This window comes from Melozone crissalis, unplaced genomic scaffold (assembly GCF_028551555.1).
Source record: "Melozone crissalis strain CALT ecotype California unplaced genomic scaffold, PUWL_Pcris_2 ptg000017l_1, whole genome shotgun sequence".
In the NCBI taxonomy this organism is placed as follows: domain Eukaryota; kingdom Metazoa; phylum Chordata; class Aves; order Passeriformes; family Passerellidae; genus Melozone; species Melozone crissalis.
The window spans coordinates 14,925,879-14,943,357 of NW_026535795.1; the positions used below are offsets into that span (position 1 = coordinate 14,925,879).

The following is a 17,479-nucleotide window of genomic DNA, read 5'->3' on the forward strand; positions in this document are numbered from 1 at the left end:
ATTTCCCCGGGAACGCTGGGCAGGGCAGCGTGGGCTCCATGCCGGCGGCTCCGGGGTCGCGGCCCAGCCGGCATCGAGGGCGCGGGCGCGGTGAAGGGACGGGGGGAAGATGAGGAGCGCGGGTCAGGCGTGCGGGCGCGGGGTGCGGAGCGAAGCCGCCGCCGTGTCCCCGGTGTCCGCGGGGGCCGCTCCCGGGGCCGGGGCCGGGGCAGCCCCTGGGCGGCGGAGCGAGGTCAGTAGTTGCAGTGGCGCTGGCAGGGCTGGTGGACGAAGGCCCCCGGGAGCTGCTTGGCGCGGCGGGGCGGGCGCTGCCGGGCCCGGTTCTGCCGCTGCAGCGCCTTCTGGGCCAGGCGGTGCCGCTCCGCCAGCTGCCGGGCCCGCTGCGCCCGCTGCGCCTGCCCCGCCGTGTCCAGCGCTGCCGCCTTCACCGGCAGCGCCCGCCCGCGCTGCGGCACCGGCGGCTCCGGCCGCGCCTCCGGAGCGTCCCTGCGGAGACAGCGGAGACAGCGGCGTCAGCACCGGGCCCGGCCCGGCACGGGGGGCACTCCGGGCACCGACCTCCGGCCCCACGGCCCCACGGCCCTCCTGCCCATCATCCTCCTGCTCCACGGCCCTCCTGCCCTCCGGCCCCACGGCCCTCCTGCCCTCCTGCCCACCATCCTCCTGCCCCACGGCCATCCTGCCTCACGGCCCTCCTGCCCCACGGCCATCCTGCCTCATGGCCCTCCTGCCCCACGGCCATCCTGCCTCATGGCCCTCCTGCCCCACGGCCCTCCTGCCTCACAGCCCTCCTGCCTCACAGCCCTCCTGCCCCACGGCCCTCCTGCCCCATGGCCCGCCGAGCGGAGCGATGCCCCAGCAAGGCAGGCTCTGAGATACCCGAAAAAATCAAGACACCACCAAGAACTCCACTGCGTCTGAGCCCCTTGAGCCTGGTCTGTCTCTGTCCCACAGTGACCCCTCTGGAGCCTCGGCTATCTCAGGTTCCCTTTAGCCCTTCTCTGCCCCCTCCAGCACTGAGGCACTCCAGAACACTCTGTCCATTCTGGACATCAAGCTCTGGCCCTCAGGGTAACTTGGGAAAGAGACAGGTCCTGAAGGAATGGTATCACCTAGACAGGAATGGTGTCCACTAGGCAGGACCAGTGTCACCTAAGCAGGAATGGTGTTCTCTAGCCAAGAATAGCACCCCCCAACTAGGAATGCTGTCCTCTAACTAGAAGTGTTGTCCCCTAACGAGGAGCAGTCTCCTGGCCGGGGGCAAAGCTCACCCCAAATTCTTACTCCACTCCTGCCCCACTGAGGGGCTGCAGGGGAGGAGTTGGAGGGCTGGGACTGGGGGAGAGCAGGGACCCCATGGCACCCCCCTGGCAGCCAGGGCTTGTCCAGCAGCAGTTGGGGCTGAGTGTGGCACACTCCAGGTTTTCCCTGGGGGCTGCAGGGCAGGGGAGAGCAGCCCTGGGAGAGGACAGAGCTCCAGGATGTGGCCCCAGAAATGGGTGTGGAGGGCTCCAGCCCACAGGCCTGGGGGGGCGAGGGGGTATTTGGGGCATTTCTGTTTAATTTCCCCACTGCTGAGCTGGGGTTTGGGGCAAGGAGAAGTGTCCCACTCCCCAGAGCTGTGGGACACCCACCCCCATGCTGGGCCAGTCTGGTACAGGCAGGTGGTTGAGGGGGCTGCAGCACCCTCCTGCCTGAAGGACCTGGGGGTCTGCAGGGGCCACTGTGCCCAAAGACCACCCTGTCCCACTGTGCTTGCTTTGCCTGGGCCATGCCTCTGCAAACCCCTGGTGTAAGCCCTGCCTGGCAACTCCCCCTGGACGGGTGACAGGTGGCACTGGCATTGGCAGGAGTGCCCTTGGCAGAGGTGGCCGTGCCAGGAGACCCTGCTAAGCGCAGGGGAGACGAATGCAGCCCTGTCCCTGTGCCAAGCTCGTGTCCTGCAGCCATGGCCATCCGAATATGCTACTGAGACCCCTTGGCAGAGGGTTTTGGACACGGGGGCTGCCAGCCACGCATGGTGACAGCTGGGGCACCGTGCCACATATGCAGTGTTCCCTGAGGTGGGTGTGGGGCACTGATGTCCCCCACTGCCACGCTCTGTCCGTGGGTGAAACATTCCTGGGTGTGGGCAGGGATTTGGGATGGCAGGACCAGCGCTGGTCCCTCAGTGGGTGCTGGGGCTGCTGCCCCCCAACACCCTCTCAGCGCACTCACTCTGCGGCTTCGTCCTCGGGGCCCTCCCCGTCCATCTCGAGGGTGCTGGTCACGTACACCGACATGCTGGGGTGCTCGATGAGCAGGTCCTCCATGGGGCTGCTCCCCACGCCGTCGGGGCCGGGCTCCTCTGCAGTAAAACAGGGGGGAGGGGTGACAAACCAACTCTCGTCCATCAAGCAGGGAGCGGCCGGGGCCGGGGCAGCAGCCGGGGGCGGGGCCGGGCCGGGGGGCGCCGGGCGGGGCCGCGCCGAGCGCCCGGGGCCGCCGGCGGGAGCGCGGCGAGCGGGGCCGGGGCGGGCGCGGCTGCCTGGGGCGGGTGCAGAGCCATGCGGGGCAGCGGGGACACACACACACCACGGACGGGGCAGGGAGGGAGGGGGAGAGAAAGGGGCATCGTTAGTGCGAGAGACACCCACGGCCGGCACTCGGCACACCGGGCCCGCCGAACCCCCGCTCCGGCGCGGGACAGCCGGAGGCACAGAGCTGCCACACCGCAGGGTTCACGGCAGCAAGGGGCTTCTTCCTTCTCAAAAGGAGAGGAGAATTCAGGCAGTGAAAAACGCTGCTTTCCCCGCTCTGATGGCACCCGAGCCGAGCCGGGCCGGGCCGGGCCGGGAATGCCGACACGCCGGTGCTCACAAACACCACCCAGCACTCGCAAAAAAAACAGTCACGGCACAAAAACAGTCCACACCTTTTCTCTGGAAGAAATCATGGGAATAAATTCTTCAGCAAAGGTTTTCACTGTGCCTTCAACTCCAGCCTGTTAGAGGCCAAATGTTGAGTGGCTGATGCAGAGGCTGACGCCCCCCGAGCCCCCCATGCCTTCCCCTCCTCACCCCTGCCCGGCAGCAGCGCCCGGGCCGCCGCTGCTCTCGGCTGCCTGGGCTGGGATTGCTGGGGCTGCGATGGGCAGGAGCAGGCAGGGGATGCCCACACCCATTGCCAGGCTCATCGCGGGGATTTGAGGGCACTGGTGAGGGGGGAGGCACTGCAGTATCTACATGGATCCTGCAGCTGGATGAGGAGCAGGAGGAAGCACAGGTGAAACTGTTCTTGTGTGGAGAAACAGAGCATGGGGCTGGGCGTTCCTGGCTCGGTGCATGCCCAGCTCCTCCTGCAGCTGATGCCCCAGCCCAGGGCTCAGGACAGGCCACAGTTGGCCTTCCAAAGAGGAGAATGCCTTTCTCCAGGTCAGAAGATATCAGCCTATTAATAGCTGCTGACATGCCGGGCTGGAGATTGTTTGTCAGCCTGGGGACAGGCACGGAGCTGGGCTGGAGCAGAGCTCCCACAAAGGGCACAGAGAGCATCCTGGGCACCGTGCCCATGCTCTGCCAAGGTGGGGTTTAATGTCACAAAGCAGTGTTTTGGGATCCTCAAGTACCTCAGTGATGCAGCCACATCCTGGGAAAAGCTCTTTGCTCTCTCCCGGGATGCTGAGCAGGGCCAGGCTAAGCAAGGGGGCAGGAGCAGCATCAGAAACTTTCCAGGGAGGTCTGAGTAATTCTGGTGCCTTTTGCAACACAGGGGGCAATGACCAGGCTGGCAGAGGCTGAATCCAGAGGCTCCCTAGGCTGCCTCTCTGCTGCTGGGAGAGAGCCAGGCCGGGAGCAGCTGCTGCTCCCACAGCTCCAAGGGAAAGGATGGGGCTCCAGGTTTGGTTCTTGGAGTGTTTGTGTAACTCAAGCCCCAGAAATAGAGCTGAAAGAATCTGGTCCCCCACTGCTGAGGGGCTGCTGTGGGAACAGAGTGCAGCTGAGCTGGCAGCAGGGTGCCATTCACAGGCACACACTGCTGCAGCCAGCGCTGCACCGAGAGCTGGGGCACCTCCCTGGGAAAACGTGGGAGTGCTTTGTGCCAGAGTCAGGCCCTGGTCCCCTGTGAGCCATCTGCAGTCTCGAGCCAGGGATCAGGGCACGGCGTTTCTCTGGCTGGGGAAGCTCCTGGCTCCTCCTGGCATGCCGTGGACTCGCTGCAGCTGCTGCCAGCTGGCCCTGACGCGTGGCAGCTGCATGCCCACTGCTCCAGGGACCTCCCTGCAACAGCCCCCTGCCATGGCACTGCCCTGACCCTCCCTGCTCAGGCACCTGAATGCCCGGAGCACGGGGAAGCCTCCCCAGCTGCCCATGCCCACACCACCATCACCTCCAACAGCTCTCCAGTGCTCCACCAGGCATGGGGCTGGCCCTGTGCCCCATCCCAGTCTTGTCCCTGCTCTGGTCCCTTCTCCAGGTCACTGCGTATGGGAAAAACACCCTAATGAACAACTTGAATAAACAAAACAGGCAGGGAACATCTGCCCAGAGACCTGCTGCCTGCAAGAGGGAGGACAAACCCCTCCTCCTAAACCTGCAGGATACATCTGTGCTCCCTGAGCTGGGGCCTCACAACCAACCAGGGGCTACCAAAGCAGAGCACAGCCTCAGGAGCTCCTGCACAGGCAGGAGGGTTTGTCTCTGATTGCTGATGTATTTGTAAGGAAAAGGTCATAAAAACATCATTGCAATTGGCTGAGTCATCAATCTACAGCAGAAACTCCCAAGGTCTGAAGAGAGCTGGAGAAGATCTGCAGAGGAGGAATTCAATGTGCCTGGTTGGTGTTACACAGGGCTGGGGATGCTCTGGGAATGGGGAGCCCTGTGGGCTCTCTAGGTACAGGCATCTGGTGCCAAATCCCTTGTGCTTGGCATGGACAGTGGGAACAGTTTGGGAAGACAACCCCCTTGGAGCTGAGATTTACTCCTCTCAAATGACCCAAGCATGGCAGATCCCTGGTGGCACATGCCCAGCTGGAACAGGCACCGCAGCCCCCTGCCCTGCCATGGGGACAGCCCCATCCTGCCAGGGGAACAGCTCCTGTGTGCTTTCAGCAGGGCAGGGCAGGAGCAGCTCAGCCTGGCTGCTCCTGGAGCAGTGGAACAGAGCTGCTGCCCAGGGCCCAGCTCAGCCCAGGCATGGCACTGCCCAGGCCATGGCACTGCCCAGGGCCCAGCTCAGCCCAGGCATGGCACTGCCCAGGCCATGGCACTGCCCAGGGCCCAGCTCAGCCCAGGCATGGCACTGCCCAGCCTAGGATCCCCCTGGGCAGCATCACCCCAAAGCTCTGGGTCAGGTCCCTGCCTTGCCAGGCTCCCCTCCTGCCATGGAGGCTCCTGGGGGCCTCTGGGCAGCAGCAGCCCCAGCTGGAGATGCTGATGCTGCTCCCACACTGGCAGAAAGTTGAGAACCATCCCTGGGAGAGGAAAGGGAAAAGGAGGAGCAGGTCAGAGGCTGCTGCAGTGACCATGCCAGAGCATGGGGACCAGGGGAGAGAAAATGAAGGGCAGAGCTGCTCCCATGTGGTGTCAGCTCATCTGCTGATGTAAGGATTTGCCCAGCTCTGCAGAGACAAGGTGCAGCAGAGGCTGTGGGAAGACAGTTCTGCTGCTTTGCTCACCTGCAAGATCAATTATGAGCCAGCCATCCTCCTCCTCCTCTTCCTCGACAAAGGGTTTGGGCTCCTCCAGGCCCTCTGGCGTGCTGCTGTCACTGAAGAAGAGGCTGGTGAGACGCTGAAACATGGTGGGGAGCAGTCCAGCAGGATGGGCAGGGAGATAGAGCTACTGCTGAGCACCAGCTCCCAGGCACAGACAGGAGAGATGGGCAGGGAGGGGAGAAAGGCCCTCGGGGTGTCAGTGACAGAGAGGTTTGGCTGCCACAGGAACCACAGCTGAGCAGTGTGCAGTGCAGTTGAGAGGTGCTTCACTTGGCTTCAGTGCAAAGGCCTGGAACAGGGAGAGAAAAAGGAACAGCACATTAAAACAGGCTGGCAGTGTGGCCATCCTGCGTCCCAGGGGCTCAGGTGGGCTCAAGGGGACAGCAAAAGGTGCCCCTGGCACTGACCTGTGCCATGGCTGTCCCAGCTGGTGCTGCACCTGAAGCAGCCCTGGGTGCCTGTGCCCTGCAGCCCCCATCTGCACCAAGCCCCTCCCTGTGGCCGCATCCTCAAGGCTGGGGTGTCCCAGGAGACCCAGGCCCAGGAGCTGGCAGGGACAGGGCACACAGTGTCCCTAGGTCAGGGGGGGACATGCCAAGCTCCTGGCAGCAGGCAGGACGAGGACAGCACTGTCACAGAATCCCACACTGGTTTGGACTGGGAGGGACCTTGAAGTCCCATCTCATCCCACCCCCTGCCATGGCAGGGACACCTCCCACTGTCCCAGGCTGCTCCCAGCCCTGCCCAGCCTGGCCTTGGGCACTGCCAGGGATGCAGGGGCAGCCACAGCTGCTCTGGGCACCCTGTGCCAGGGCCTCACCACCCTCACAGGGAACAATTCCTTTCCAATATCCCATCTAACCCTGCCCTCTTGCAGTAGGAAACCATTCCCTGTGTCCTGTCACTCAGTCCCTTTTCCCAAGTCCCTTTCCAGATCTCTCAGAGCCCCTTTAGGCCTTGGGAGGGGCTCCAAGGTCTCCCTGAAGCCTCCTCTCCTCCAGGTGAGCACCCCCAGCTCTCCCAGCCTGTCCCAGAGCAGAGGGCTCCAGCCCTTGGAGCATCTTTGTGGCCTCTCCTGGACTCAGTGCAGCAGCTCCACATCCTTCTGGTGCTGGGTCCCCAGGGCTGGGGCAGCTCTGCAGGGGGGGTCTCACCTGGGTGGGCAGAGGGGCAGAATCCCCCCCGACCTCTGCCCACGCTGTGGGGACAAGCCCAGGATGCTGCTGGCTCCCAGGGCTGCCAGCACACACTGTTCTTCACATCCAGCCTCTCATCCCAGCCCTTTGTGGGTCTCTGCTTCCCCTCTGCTCTGCTCATCACTCTTTTATGCCTGGTGTGAACAATGCCAATTTTATGATTGGCTTTTTGCAAATATTAAAGTGAATATTATATGTGTTGTGTTAGAAAGTTATGCTGTATTAATTCTCTAAAGTAGTGTGCTAAATATAGCTTTAAGTTATAAAAAATGTTAAAATAGAAACGATGCTATGTAGGACACTTTTTTAAAGAAACGACTGGCACCAGATAGCAGCCACAGGACACCTGAATCTTTCAGAGAAAAAGAATTTATTGCTCTCTTATCAGAAGAAATAAACTTCTTCCCACCTTGAAGGCGCTGTCAGGATTCAGAGGAAGAAGCTGACACTGACCAGACAGAATCCTGTGTTTGAATGGAATTTATGCATCATGCATGAAGTGTATGAAAATGCAACAGGCTGTTGCTTTGAAGGGTTAATCCTCTGTTAATGTGGGTCCTTTTTTGAGCTTGTGCTGCCCAGAAAGAGATACCCAGACTGTGCATAACTCTTTGTTTCTATTGTCTCATATTTTCCTAATTCAAATTGTCCAAATTATTATTACTCTAATTGTATTACTATTTTTATAACCATTTTATTACTATTAAACTTTTAAAATTTTAAAAACAAGTGATTGGCGTTTTTCACACCTGGGAAAGCAGACTCCCTCCAGTGTGGGGGGAGCTCAGCACTCATTCACTTCATTGATGTCTGCCAAGCTCTTGGCAAGGCACAGGAGGGGCAGCCACAAGGTGCAGAGTATTATTTGTGTGTTATTTGTGTGCCTCTCGGTGCAGAGACATTAAAAGGGCACGAAAAGGCCCCAAAATGCCAGCAGGAGCTCAGTGCAGTGAGAGGGACAGCTGGGTGCTGCCGTGCTTGGCACACTGAGGTGGGTGCATTGAAAGGGTCAATCCCCATCTCATGGCAAAAGCCAGGTCAGGACCAAGGGGCCATGGAGCTCGAGGGATGCTGCACCCAGGGACAGTCCGTGTGCTGCAGGCAGTGTGGCATGGGAAGGGTCCAGGGGCACCACGTGCCCGTGCACACCCCAGCCCTCCAGCAGGAGAAGTTCCTGCTCAGCCCTCAGCCCCCTGGCCCCCCCAGTCCCAGCACCCTGCCAAGCTCCTGAAACATGGTGGGGAGCAGTCCAGCACTGAGCACTGCAGTTCTGGGCCTCAGGCACTCTTTCCTTCACCCCTGTGGGATGGAAATGCCTTTTGCAGTCTCTCAGGTGCCTTGGGAGGAGCAACATCTGCTCTACAACACAGAAAATGAGAAACCAAAGGAGCCTTCCCCAGGGCTGGGATCCCCTGGAGCTCAGGGCTCTGCTCTCAGACACTTCCAGCTGCAGAAGCAGTGATGGAGCATGAGGCAGCCCTGGCACAGCCAGCTCCCCCTCCCTGGCATGGCAGGGCAGCAGGGGGACACCCCCTGTCCCCAGAGCAGGTCCTGGTGACTCCCATTGCCCAGGGGCACAAGGCAGCCCATGAGCCACAGCCCTGCCCCTGCAGAGCTCAGGGCTCCAGCCCAGCTCCCCACCCACTCGGGGATGGCTCAGCTGAGGCTTGCGGAGACTCCCCAGGAGGAACAGGAGTCAGGGAGGATGTGACCGTGTTCACTGGGGTTCTTGGATGAGGGCAGAGATGAGGATCTAACTCCATGTTTCAGAAGGCTTGATTTATTACTTTATGATATATATTATATTAAAACTATACTAAAAGAATAGAAGAAAAGGTTCTCATCAGAAGGCTGGCTAATAATAAAAAGGAATGATAACAAAGGCTTGTGGCTGGGACAGAGTCTGAGCCAGCTGACTGTGATTGGCCATTAATTAGAAACAACCACATAAGACCAATCACAGATGCACCTGTTGCATTCCACAGCAGCAGATAACCATTGTTTACATTTTGTTCCTGAGGCTGCTCAGCTTCTCAGGAGGAAAAGTCCTAAGGAAAGGATTTTTCAGAAAAGATGTCTGTGACAGGAGGGCTCTCTGCTCTGTGTCCTGAGAAGGTTCCTGGCTTCCCCTGCAGGCACTGAGCAGGGAGGGTTTGGGCACTGAGACATGGCAGAGTGGTTTCTCTGAGCCCACAGCCCCCAGGGCCACGCTGTGACCCTGCAGTGCCATCAGTCAAATCAGAATCCAGCCCTGCCCCTGGATCACCAAAGCACATCCAGGTAAGTCAGGGAACACCCCACAGAGGGGCTGGTGCCCAGCTGGGCCCTGGCTGCACTCTGGTGCGCTCCACTCCCAGCTCACAGGGTGCCCATGTGCCCCAGGAGCAGCTCAGGCTGGCAAAGGCCGCCCTGGCAGCCCCGAGGCTGGGGTGGCCTCAGCACCAGCCCAGCCTGGAAACCTGGCACCTGCCTGAGCACTCACCTAGGCGGCAAACACCTTTTAATATGACGTGAATATTAATTATTTAAGATATTTATTAAATATCTAATTGTGGCAGAAACTCCACAGCCCCCAGGCTCCTGCTGGTGATGTCCCAGAGTCTCCCACTGTTTGCTGCTCCCCCGGTGCCCGGGCAGGACAGGCTGGGGCAGGCACGGGGGTCACAGGGGGGGGGTCACAGGGGGGGTCAGTCCCTGTGGCTCAGTGTGAGGCCAGCAGTGGGTTCATGGCTCATTGAGCTGGGGCAGTGCCAGGCTGGCAGAAGGGCTGAGCCAAAGCTGAGCCCAGGGCCAGCAGGGAGGTGCTCAGGGTGACACAGTGGGGCTGGGGACAGCAGGGTCCCCTGTGCTGTGCCCAGGCCCACCACACCAGGAGGACACTGGCACTGCTCTCAGTGTCATCTTTGTCCCTGCCCAGAACTGGATGTCACCCAACAGCAGAGCTGGGGACAGGGTCTGGCACACAGGGACAGGGGCAGACAGTGGCCCCAGTTTGGCTGCCAGGGCAGGGTCACCCAGAACAGCTCCCAAGCAGGCAGCACAGGGCAGGGCTGGGGCAGGCAGGGATTGTCCCTAAGACAGCCTGGAATGTCTGGCTGCACCGAGGGCTTCCCGTGCTCTGCAGCCTTGGCTCTGGGAGCCCCTGCCAGGGGCTCACCCTCCAGCAAGCTAAAGGTAAAATGGCCACGGACACGGTCAAAACCTTTGAGTTTTCCTTTGTTAAATGATGATAAAAGCTTCCACAGGACAGCAGGGAAGCTGCTCCCCCAGCAACAGCTCAGAGCACCTGCCTGCTTAGGGACTGCTCCCCAGAAAATCACAGGAAGGGAAGTGAGGTACCTGGATTCCCCAGGTCCACCACAACCCAGGGGTAATTTGTTTTTTCTGAGGACACAACAGACACCATTATTTTTGATTGTCCTCTCTCCCAAGTGTAACTTCTTAAGTTAAGGCACAGGGGCTCACAGGCAGCTGCCATAGCTGTGGAGGAAGTGGGAGAGAATTAAAAGCTTCCCTAAGAGCAAAACTTGAAATGGATCATTTTAAAGGATCATTCCTCAAAGAATTCAAGTAAATCTCCAGCTGTCACCCTCCCCAAGCCAGGGAATGTGGGGACTGCAAGAGACTCTGTGCCATGGGTGGGCTACAATGGCAGGACCAGCCCCATGGTGGTGCCCAGGGAGCTGCAGGAAGCTCCTGGCAAAGCTTTCAAACCTGCAGGGTGAAGGCAGGAGTGAGACCAAAATGCAGGCAAGGGCCAAAATGAGCACTAATCCTCCCCCCCACTTTACCCTGTCTCTGAAAACCTCAGGCTGAAGCAGCAGGATGAAGCTCCAGGGCTCTCAGCAGGTGTGGGGCTGGCACTGAGCTGTGTGGGGCAGTCAGTTCAGGGGATGGGGCACCCAGAGGGTCCTGGGCAGGCTGGGGGAGCTCACGTGAACCTCATGGAGCTCAGCCAGGCCAAGGGCAGGTCCTGCACCTGGGGCAGCCCCAGCACAGCACAGGCTGGGAATGGCTGCGTGGGGAGCAGCCCTGGGACAAGGACTTGGGGGTGCTGCTGGTGACAAACTGGATGTGACCCGGCCATGGGCACTGGCAGCCCAGGAACCAACCCTGCCCTGGGCTGACCCCACAGCGTGGGCAGAGGTCAGGGGGGATTCTGCCCCTCTGCCCACCCAGGTGAGACCCCCCCTGCAGAGCTGCCCCAGCCCTGGGGACCCAGCACCAGAAGGATGTGGAGCTGCTGCACTGAGTCCAGGAGAGGCCACAAAGATGCTCCAAGGGCTGGAGCCCTCTGCTCTGGGACAGGCTGGGAGAGCTGGGGGTGCTCACCTGGAGGAGAGGAGGCTTCAGGGAGACCTTGGAGCCCCTCCCAGTGCCTAAAGGGGCTCCAGGAGAGATGGAGAGGGACTGGGGACGTGGGACTGAGTGACAGGACACAGGGAATGGCTCCCACTGCCAGCAGGCAGGGTCAGATGGGATACTGGGGAGAAGTTTTTCCCTGTGAGAGTGGGCAGGCCCTGGCACAGGGTGCCCAGAGCAGCTGGGGCTGCCCCTGGATCCCTGGCAGTGCCCAAGGCCAGGCTGGATGGGTTTGGAGCAGCCTGGGACAGTGGGAGGTGTCCCTGCCATGGCAGGGGGTGGGATGAGATGCTCTGTAAGGTCCCTCCCAACCCCAAGCAGGCTGTGAGCCTGCACTCTCCCACCCCCACAGAAGAGAGCAGCTCCTGGCCTAGGAGACCCTCCAGGCCCTCCCTGGCAGCCACCAAGCTCATCCATCAGCTCATTGCAGAGGGCTTGGGTGACCTCCCAGCCCTTCACAAGACCAGAGACTCCTTGGCCAGCTCCTGCCCTGTGAGATGTCCCCGTGCCACCTCCATCCCTGCACGTTCCAAGCACTTCTCTCTGGAGCAGCCAGCAGCAGATCAAGCTCTGAAGTTTATCCAGGTATCTGGAGTGCCCCTGCTTTCCCTGCAGCAAACATTTTCCCCATTTACACCAGGGCATGGAGGGCTGGCAGCCTCAATGGGAGCTGCAGCACAGGAGGGGCCCGATTGTGTCCCTGACAGGGGACTGAGGACAATCTGTGCCTGGTCACCAGGCAGAGGCAGTGCCCACAGAGCCAGTCTGGACCAGGAGATGCCTTCTCTTCCTCTCAGGTCCCTTCTCCCAGCCCTCCTGTGTCTGCAGGTGCCCCACATCTGCAGGGCAGGTGTGTCCCAGGTGTCCCTGCTCAGGACACAAGGGGACTGCCTGCCTGTGTGCCACACTCCTGGGGCTGAGCTGCCCAAAATGCACCCACTGAACTGAGCCCCTGTCCCCTGCCAGAGCTGGGGCACCACCACGGGACAGATGCCATCCTCCCCAGGCTCTGCAAAGCAGGCACTGCCAGCACAAGGGCACAGCCCACCAGGGACACTCAAGTTTCTAAGTGAATTATGCCCATCAGAATCCTTCCAGAAAGTCCAACAGCATTTCACAGCAAACCAGAAGGTATTAAAAATATTCAATTTAAAGTGGAAGTAAGGAAACCACAATGCATCAAGTAATTTTTTCCCCTTCAGCAATCTCGACACAATAATTAGTTTTGTGAGTCACCCTGGCTGCAAATAACCGCGGGAGCTGCGAACAGGGAGCAGGAGGGCAGCAGGGCCCGGGATGCGCGGGGAGCTCGGGGCGGGAGCTCGGGGCGGGAGCTCGGGGCGGGAGCTCGGGGCAGGGAGCTCGAGCAGGGAGCTCGGGGCAGGGAGCTGGGGCGGGAGCTGGGGCAGGGAGCTCGGGGCAGGAGCTCGGGGCAGGAGCTGGGGCAGGGAGCTCGGGGCAGGAGCTCGGGGCAGGAGCTGGGGCAGGAGCTGGGGGGCAGGAGCTCGGGGGCAGGAGCTCGGGCAGGGAGCTCGGGGGCAGGAGCTCGGGGGCAGGGAGCTCGGGGCGGGAGCTCGGGGGCAGGAGCTCGGGCAGGGAGCTCGGGGCAGGGAGCTGGGGCGGGAGCTGGGGCAGGGAGCTCGGGGCAGGAGCTCGGGGCAGGAGCTGGGGCAGGAGCTGGGGGGCAGGAGCTGGGGGGCAGGAGCTCGGGGGCAGGAGCTCGGGCAGGGAGCTCGGGGGCAGGAGCTCGGGGGCAGGAGCTCGGGGGCAGGAGCTCGGGCAGGAGCTCGGGCAGGGAGCTCGGGCAGGGAGCTCGGGCAGGAGCTCGGGCAGGAGCTCGGGCAGGAGCTGCAGCGCCCGGCGGCTCTCATGAGTCCCAGCGGGCAAGGAAACAGCAATTCCCCTTGGGAATGGCACCAGGCTCCGAAAGTTTCCATAAATACCCGGCGGAGGGAGGGATGCTGCTGGCAGGGCGGAGCGGCCCTTGCTCGGCACAGCTAAGAACACCCCGCAGTCAGGCAGGGTACAAACCTGGTGCCTTCCTCCAACCCACTGGGGAAATGGGATCCTCAACGCCTTGGGAAATGGGATTCTCAACCCCTTGGGAAATGGGATCCTCAACGCCTTGGGAAATGGGATCCTCAACTCATTTCACCTAAATTAGACAAGCGTTTCAAAGGCTCGCTGGGTTGCTTGCAGGAAAATCGTAAACCTGGCACAGAAACACAAATCACAGAAGGGGATCCAGCAGCTGGGCAGCCCAGGGGAGCTCTGCCCATCAGCCCAGAAATGCCCAGTGAATCATCCCTGGGCTGTCCCCAGACCTCCCCATCAAGGAGGGACCAGAGCTGGCAGGGACCTGCCTGGGACAGCTTGGTGGGGCTGAATTGACGCTGAGTTAGGTCCCACAATCACTGTGCTCCAGCTGATCCCACTGATGGATTGCCTTGGGGGAGCCCTGGGCACAGGGCAGAGCTGCACCCCGAGGTGCTGCCAGCACGGACAGACTGCTTCCAGCAAAACAGAGGCTGAGCCAGAGCCTCTTCCATGGCAGATCAGGGGAGGAAGGCAGAGAGCAGTTTGAAAAATCCCAAAAAACTCTTCATCATGACACTCTTAGTAATGGCAGACCAAGACAGGACCTGGAAGGGCTTTCCTCAGCCAGTCCAGGGTCTCAGCAGGGACTAGAGCTCCCACATGCTCCTCCAGATCCTGCCTGAAGGAGGGAGACCCTGCAGGATGAGATGTCTCTCCTGGAGCTGCTGTCTGCACTCACAGCAGCTCCTCTGTCACTGCTGCACGAAGGTCCTTACCCCAAGGGCAAATGTGACCTCGTGCTGCTGGATATCAACACACACAGTCCTGGCAAATCTGCCAGGGGCTGGCAGGATCTTGGAAATTTTAGATTTGCCATGAGCCACGCTATGAAATTTTAGAGCTTTCCTCTCTGGGATGCGCTGAGTGAAGCATCCCGAGGAGTGAAGCATCCCGAGGAGCTGCACACCGGGAGGGAGGGAGGGGAGCAGGGAGGGAGGGGAGCAGCCCAGCCTCACACCCTCCCCAAACCACAGACCTGAACAGACCCTGGTGCACTGCACTCCCACACCACAGGACCCCTGAGCTCCTGCAGCTCCCCCAAGGCCACTCAGGGCTCCCTCACTGTGCAATCAGCATTAAAAACCCCTCAGATACAAGGTTGTGTCACAGGGTTTTCCAGCCTAATTACAAGCAGGTGTTACCATTTTATTACCTGGGGAAAAACTTTTCTGTTTTTCCTTTTTTGTTCATGCAGATAAGCAGCAGTTTGACACAACAAGTTCCCAACAGTGGCAGTCAGCTACAGCAGACAGCTGTCTCTTTTTGTGGTAGGTTTGTTGTTTGAGGGGGGAGAAGGGGGGTATTTTGGGGGGAGGAAATACAAAATGAGAGGAAAGATTTATTTTAGAGAAAAACAACACAGTTCTTGGCACTCTGTAGATTAAGTCTGGTGGGAAAGGAGGTCCAGCACAGTCCTGTACCAGAGCCCAACACCTGTTTCTGGGAGGGTTTCTGGGATTGTTTCCTACCCCAGCAAAACCTTGGCCAAACAAGCAACAGCACTTGGCACCTGCCCAGCTCAGCCCTCGTTGGTGCTGCTTCAGCACTGGCAATTGCTGGGCTCAAGGGGGTTTAATCCACTATTTTGGGGTGCCAGGGTGCCAGTCTCTTTGCTCAGGTGCTCCGAGCAGGGCTGTAGCTCCCCTGTACAAATATGTATGTTTATGCGCATAAAAGAATTACAAGAGCAAAAATGCCCTTTTTAACCTGCTTTTACACTCCACAAAGTCCAAGTTTTTCCACAATGAGTCCCCCTAGATGGGAGCAGGATTAGTTTCCAGGGCCTGCCAGGCTCAGCCAAGCTGAGGTGAGAGACATAAAATCCAGAGGAAAGCTGCCCTTTTAGAACTTATGACTTTTTTGAGCTGTCCCAAAGGAGGTGCCCTTAGAGCAGCAAAAGCAGAGGGAGATGCAGTGTTTGGTACCCGAGGGACCCATCCTGGGATGTGGGGGAGTTGCCCCATGGCATAAACTTCAGCCAAACACTGCCAGCACCTCCCCTTCCACACACAGCCCCTGCCTGGGCATCACAACCAAACTCAACAAAAACACCAAAGCACCTGAATCTCATAAAACCTGGGGGATTTACAAAGACAATCGAGATCTAAAGACAGAGGGATCTAAATCCAAAGCACCAAGGATATCCTGGAAATAAGTTAAATAGACAATACTTTGTGTTAGAGATTTACATCTATTTACATCCTTTACACAAATTTATTTCATATAGCATACTAGAGATATAGCATACTACATGCTGTATTTTATACAGTATATAACATACAGAATAGGAAGGTGTCCCTCCCAGGACACCCCCCCGCAGGGGGTTGGAACGAGATGATTTTGAAGGTCACACCCAAACCGACTCATTCTGTGATTCCATGACATATTTCACACATTGACACACACTTATATTTATACATTCACATTCCTTTTCCAAACCGCCACGTTTCGCACCCGGAGCGCGTCTAAACATCACGGGGGGAGCCACACGCCCGCTTCCTGCCCAGAAAAGCCGCACAGCGGCGGGCCGGGGGCAGCCCCGCGTGCCCACGGCGGGCACTGCCCGGTGCCAGCACGGCCCGGCCCGGCGCGGGGGTCACGGCGGGACACGGGGGGAGCGCTCTGACGTCTCAATGTCAAATGCAAATGAGGCAACGTCACGGCAGCGCAGCCAATGGCAGCGGGGAACGACCGCCAATCTTAATCCGGTGAAGAAGAAACAAACAACGGGCGCGGGGGGGCCGCAGCCCAGGGGTCCCGGGCCGCCCCCGCCCCCGCCGGGCGCTCCCCGCCCGGGCCGTGCGGGCCCGCAAAGCCCCGGCCCGGCCCCGGCCCCGGCCCCGTCCCGCGAGCACTCACCGGCGCTGCGTGTCCCGGGCGGCGGCAGGCGCTGAGGTAGTGCCGGTGCGGTGTGTGTGTGCCGGTGCTGTGTGTCCGGTGCCGCTGTGTGTCGGTATCCGTGCCCGTCCCGGCGCCGGTGCGGACCCCGCCGTTCTGCCCAGCGCGCGCCGCTCCCCCGCACAAATCGGCACCTTCCGACAGCTGATCGTGACGTCACAATGCGGCCCCGCCCCCCGGGGCCGCAGCCAATGGGAGCGGGCGCAGCGAGGGCGGGGCCCGCCCCGGGGCGGGGGTCCCGTGAGGGGAGCGGGGTCTCGGGGGACGCGAGCGGTTCCTCGGGGCAAGGGGCGGCAGAGCCCCGGGCAGGCGGCGGCGAGGGGCTGGGGACTCCCGGGGGAAAGGGAAAGGCTGCAGAGCGCCGGAGTGCTGGGGCAGAGGGGAAGGGCTGAGCCCCCGGCGGTGCGGGGGAAGAGGGGAGCTCCGGCACCGAGATCCAACGGGAACAGGAGGAGGCAGATGGACGGAAATGAAGAGCTGAAGCCACTGAAAAAAAAAAAGCGATAAGAGTCCGGTCCCGCCCGCAGCGGCCGAGGAGGCGGGGGGGACAGGAAGGGAGCGGGGGATGTGCTGGCGCTGCCGAAGGGAGGGGAAGGGACGGAGCCTTGAGGCTTCCCAGACACCCATCTCCTGTCATTGCTGCACTGCCCTCATCCACTGAGCCAGGCACCCATCCCCTGTCATTGCTGCACTGCCCTCATCCACTGAGCCAGGCACCCATCCCCTGTCACTGCTGCACTGCCCTCATCCACTGAGCCAGATACCCATCCCGTGTCACTGCTGCACAGCTCATCCACTGAGCCAGGCACCCATCCCCTGTCACTGCTGCACTGCCCTCATCCACTGAGCCAGATACCCATCCCCTGGTACTGCTGCTCTGCCCTCATCCACTGAGCCAGGCACCCATCCCCTGTCATTGCTGCACTGCCCTCATCCACTGAGCCAGGCACCCATCCCCTGTCACTGCTGCACTGCCCTCATCCACTGAGCCAGATACCCATCCCCTGGTACTGCTGCTCTGCCCTCATCCACTGAGCCAGGCACCCATCCCCTGTCACTGCTGCACTGCCCTCATCCACTGAGCCAGATACCCATCCCGTGTCACTGCTGCACAGCTCATCCACTGAGCCAGGCACCCATCCCCTGTCACTGCTGCACTGCCCTCATCCACTGAGCCAGATACCCATCCCCTGGTACTGCTGCTCTGCCCTCATCCACTGAGCCAGGC

At 60.4% G+C, this 17,479-nt stretch overlaps 1 protein-coding gene across 1 annotated transcript; it reads right to left on the reverse strand.

Annotated features, from left to right (window-relative positions):
* Positions 1-233: 233 nt before the first annotated feature.
* TP53INP2 (tumor protein p53 inducible nuclear protein 2) lies at positions 234-16,273 on the reverse strand. Its single transcript, XM_054274766.1, has 4 exons — positions 16,213-16,273; positions 5,660-5,987; positions 2,218-2,527; positions 234-486 (listed from the first exon to the last, which is right to left on the reverse strand). Exons 2-4 carry the CDS (start codon positions 5,781-5,783, stop codon positions 234-236), a joined length of 687 nt encoding a protein of 228 aa, XP_054130741.1. The 5' UTR covers positions 5,784-5,987; positions 16,213-16,273.
* Between the last annotated feature and the right edge of the window lie 1,206 nt (positions 16,274-17,479).

Bases quoted from the DNA above. Each gene is read 5' to 3' on its own strand.
- TP53INP2 (XM_054274766.1), bottom strand. From the start codon at position 5,783: ATGTTTCAGCGTCTCACCAGCCTCTTCTTCAGTGACAGCAGCACGCCA. The intron at 2,528-5,659 runs GTGAGCAAAGCA...CACCCGCCCCAG, and splicing joins GCTCATAATTGATCTTGCAG to GCAGCCGCGCCCGCCCCGGC. The intron at 487-2,217 runs GTGAGTGCGCTG...CTGTCTCCGCAG, and splicing joins CCCGAGGACGAAGCCGCAGA to GGACGCTCCGGAGGCGCGGC.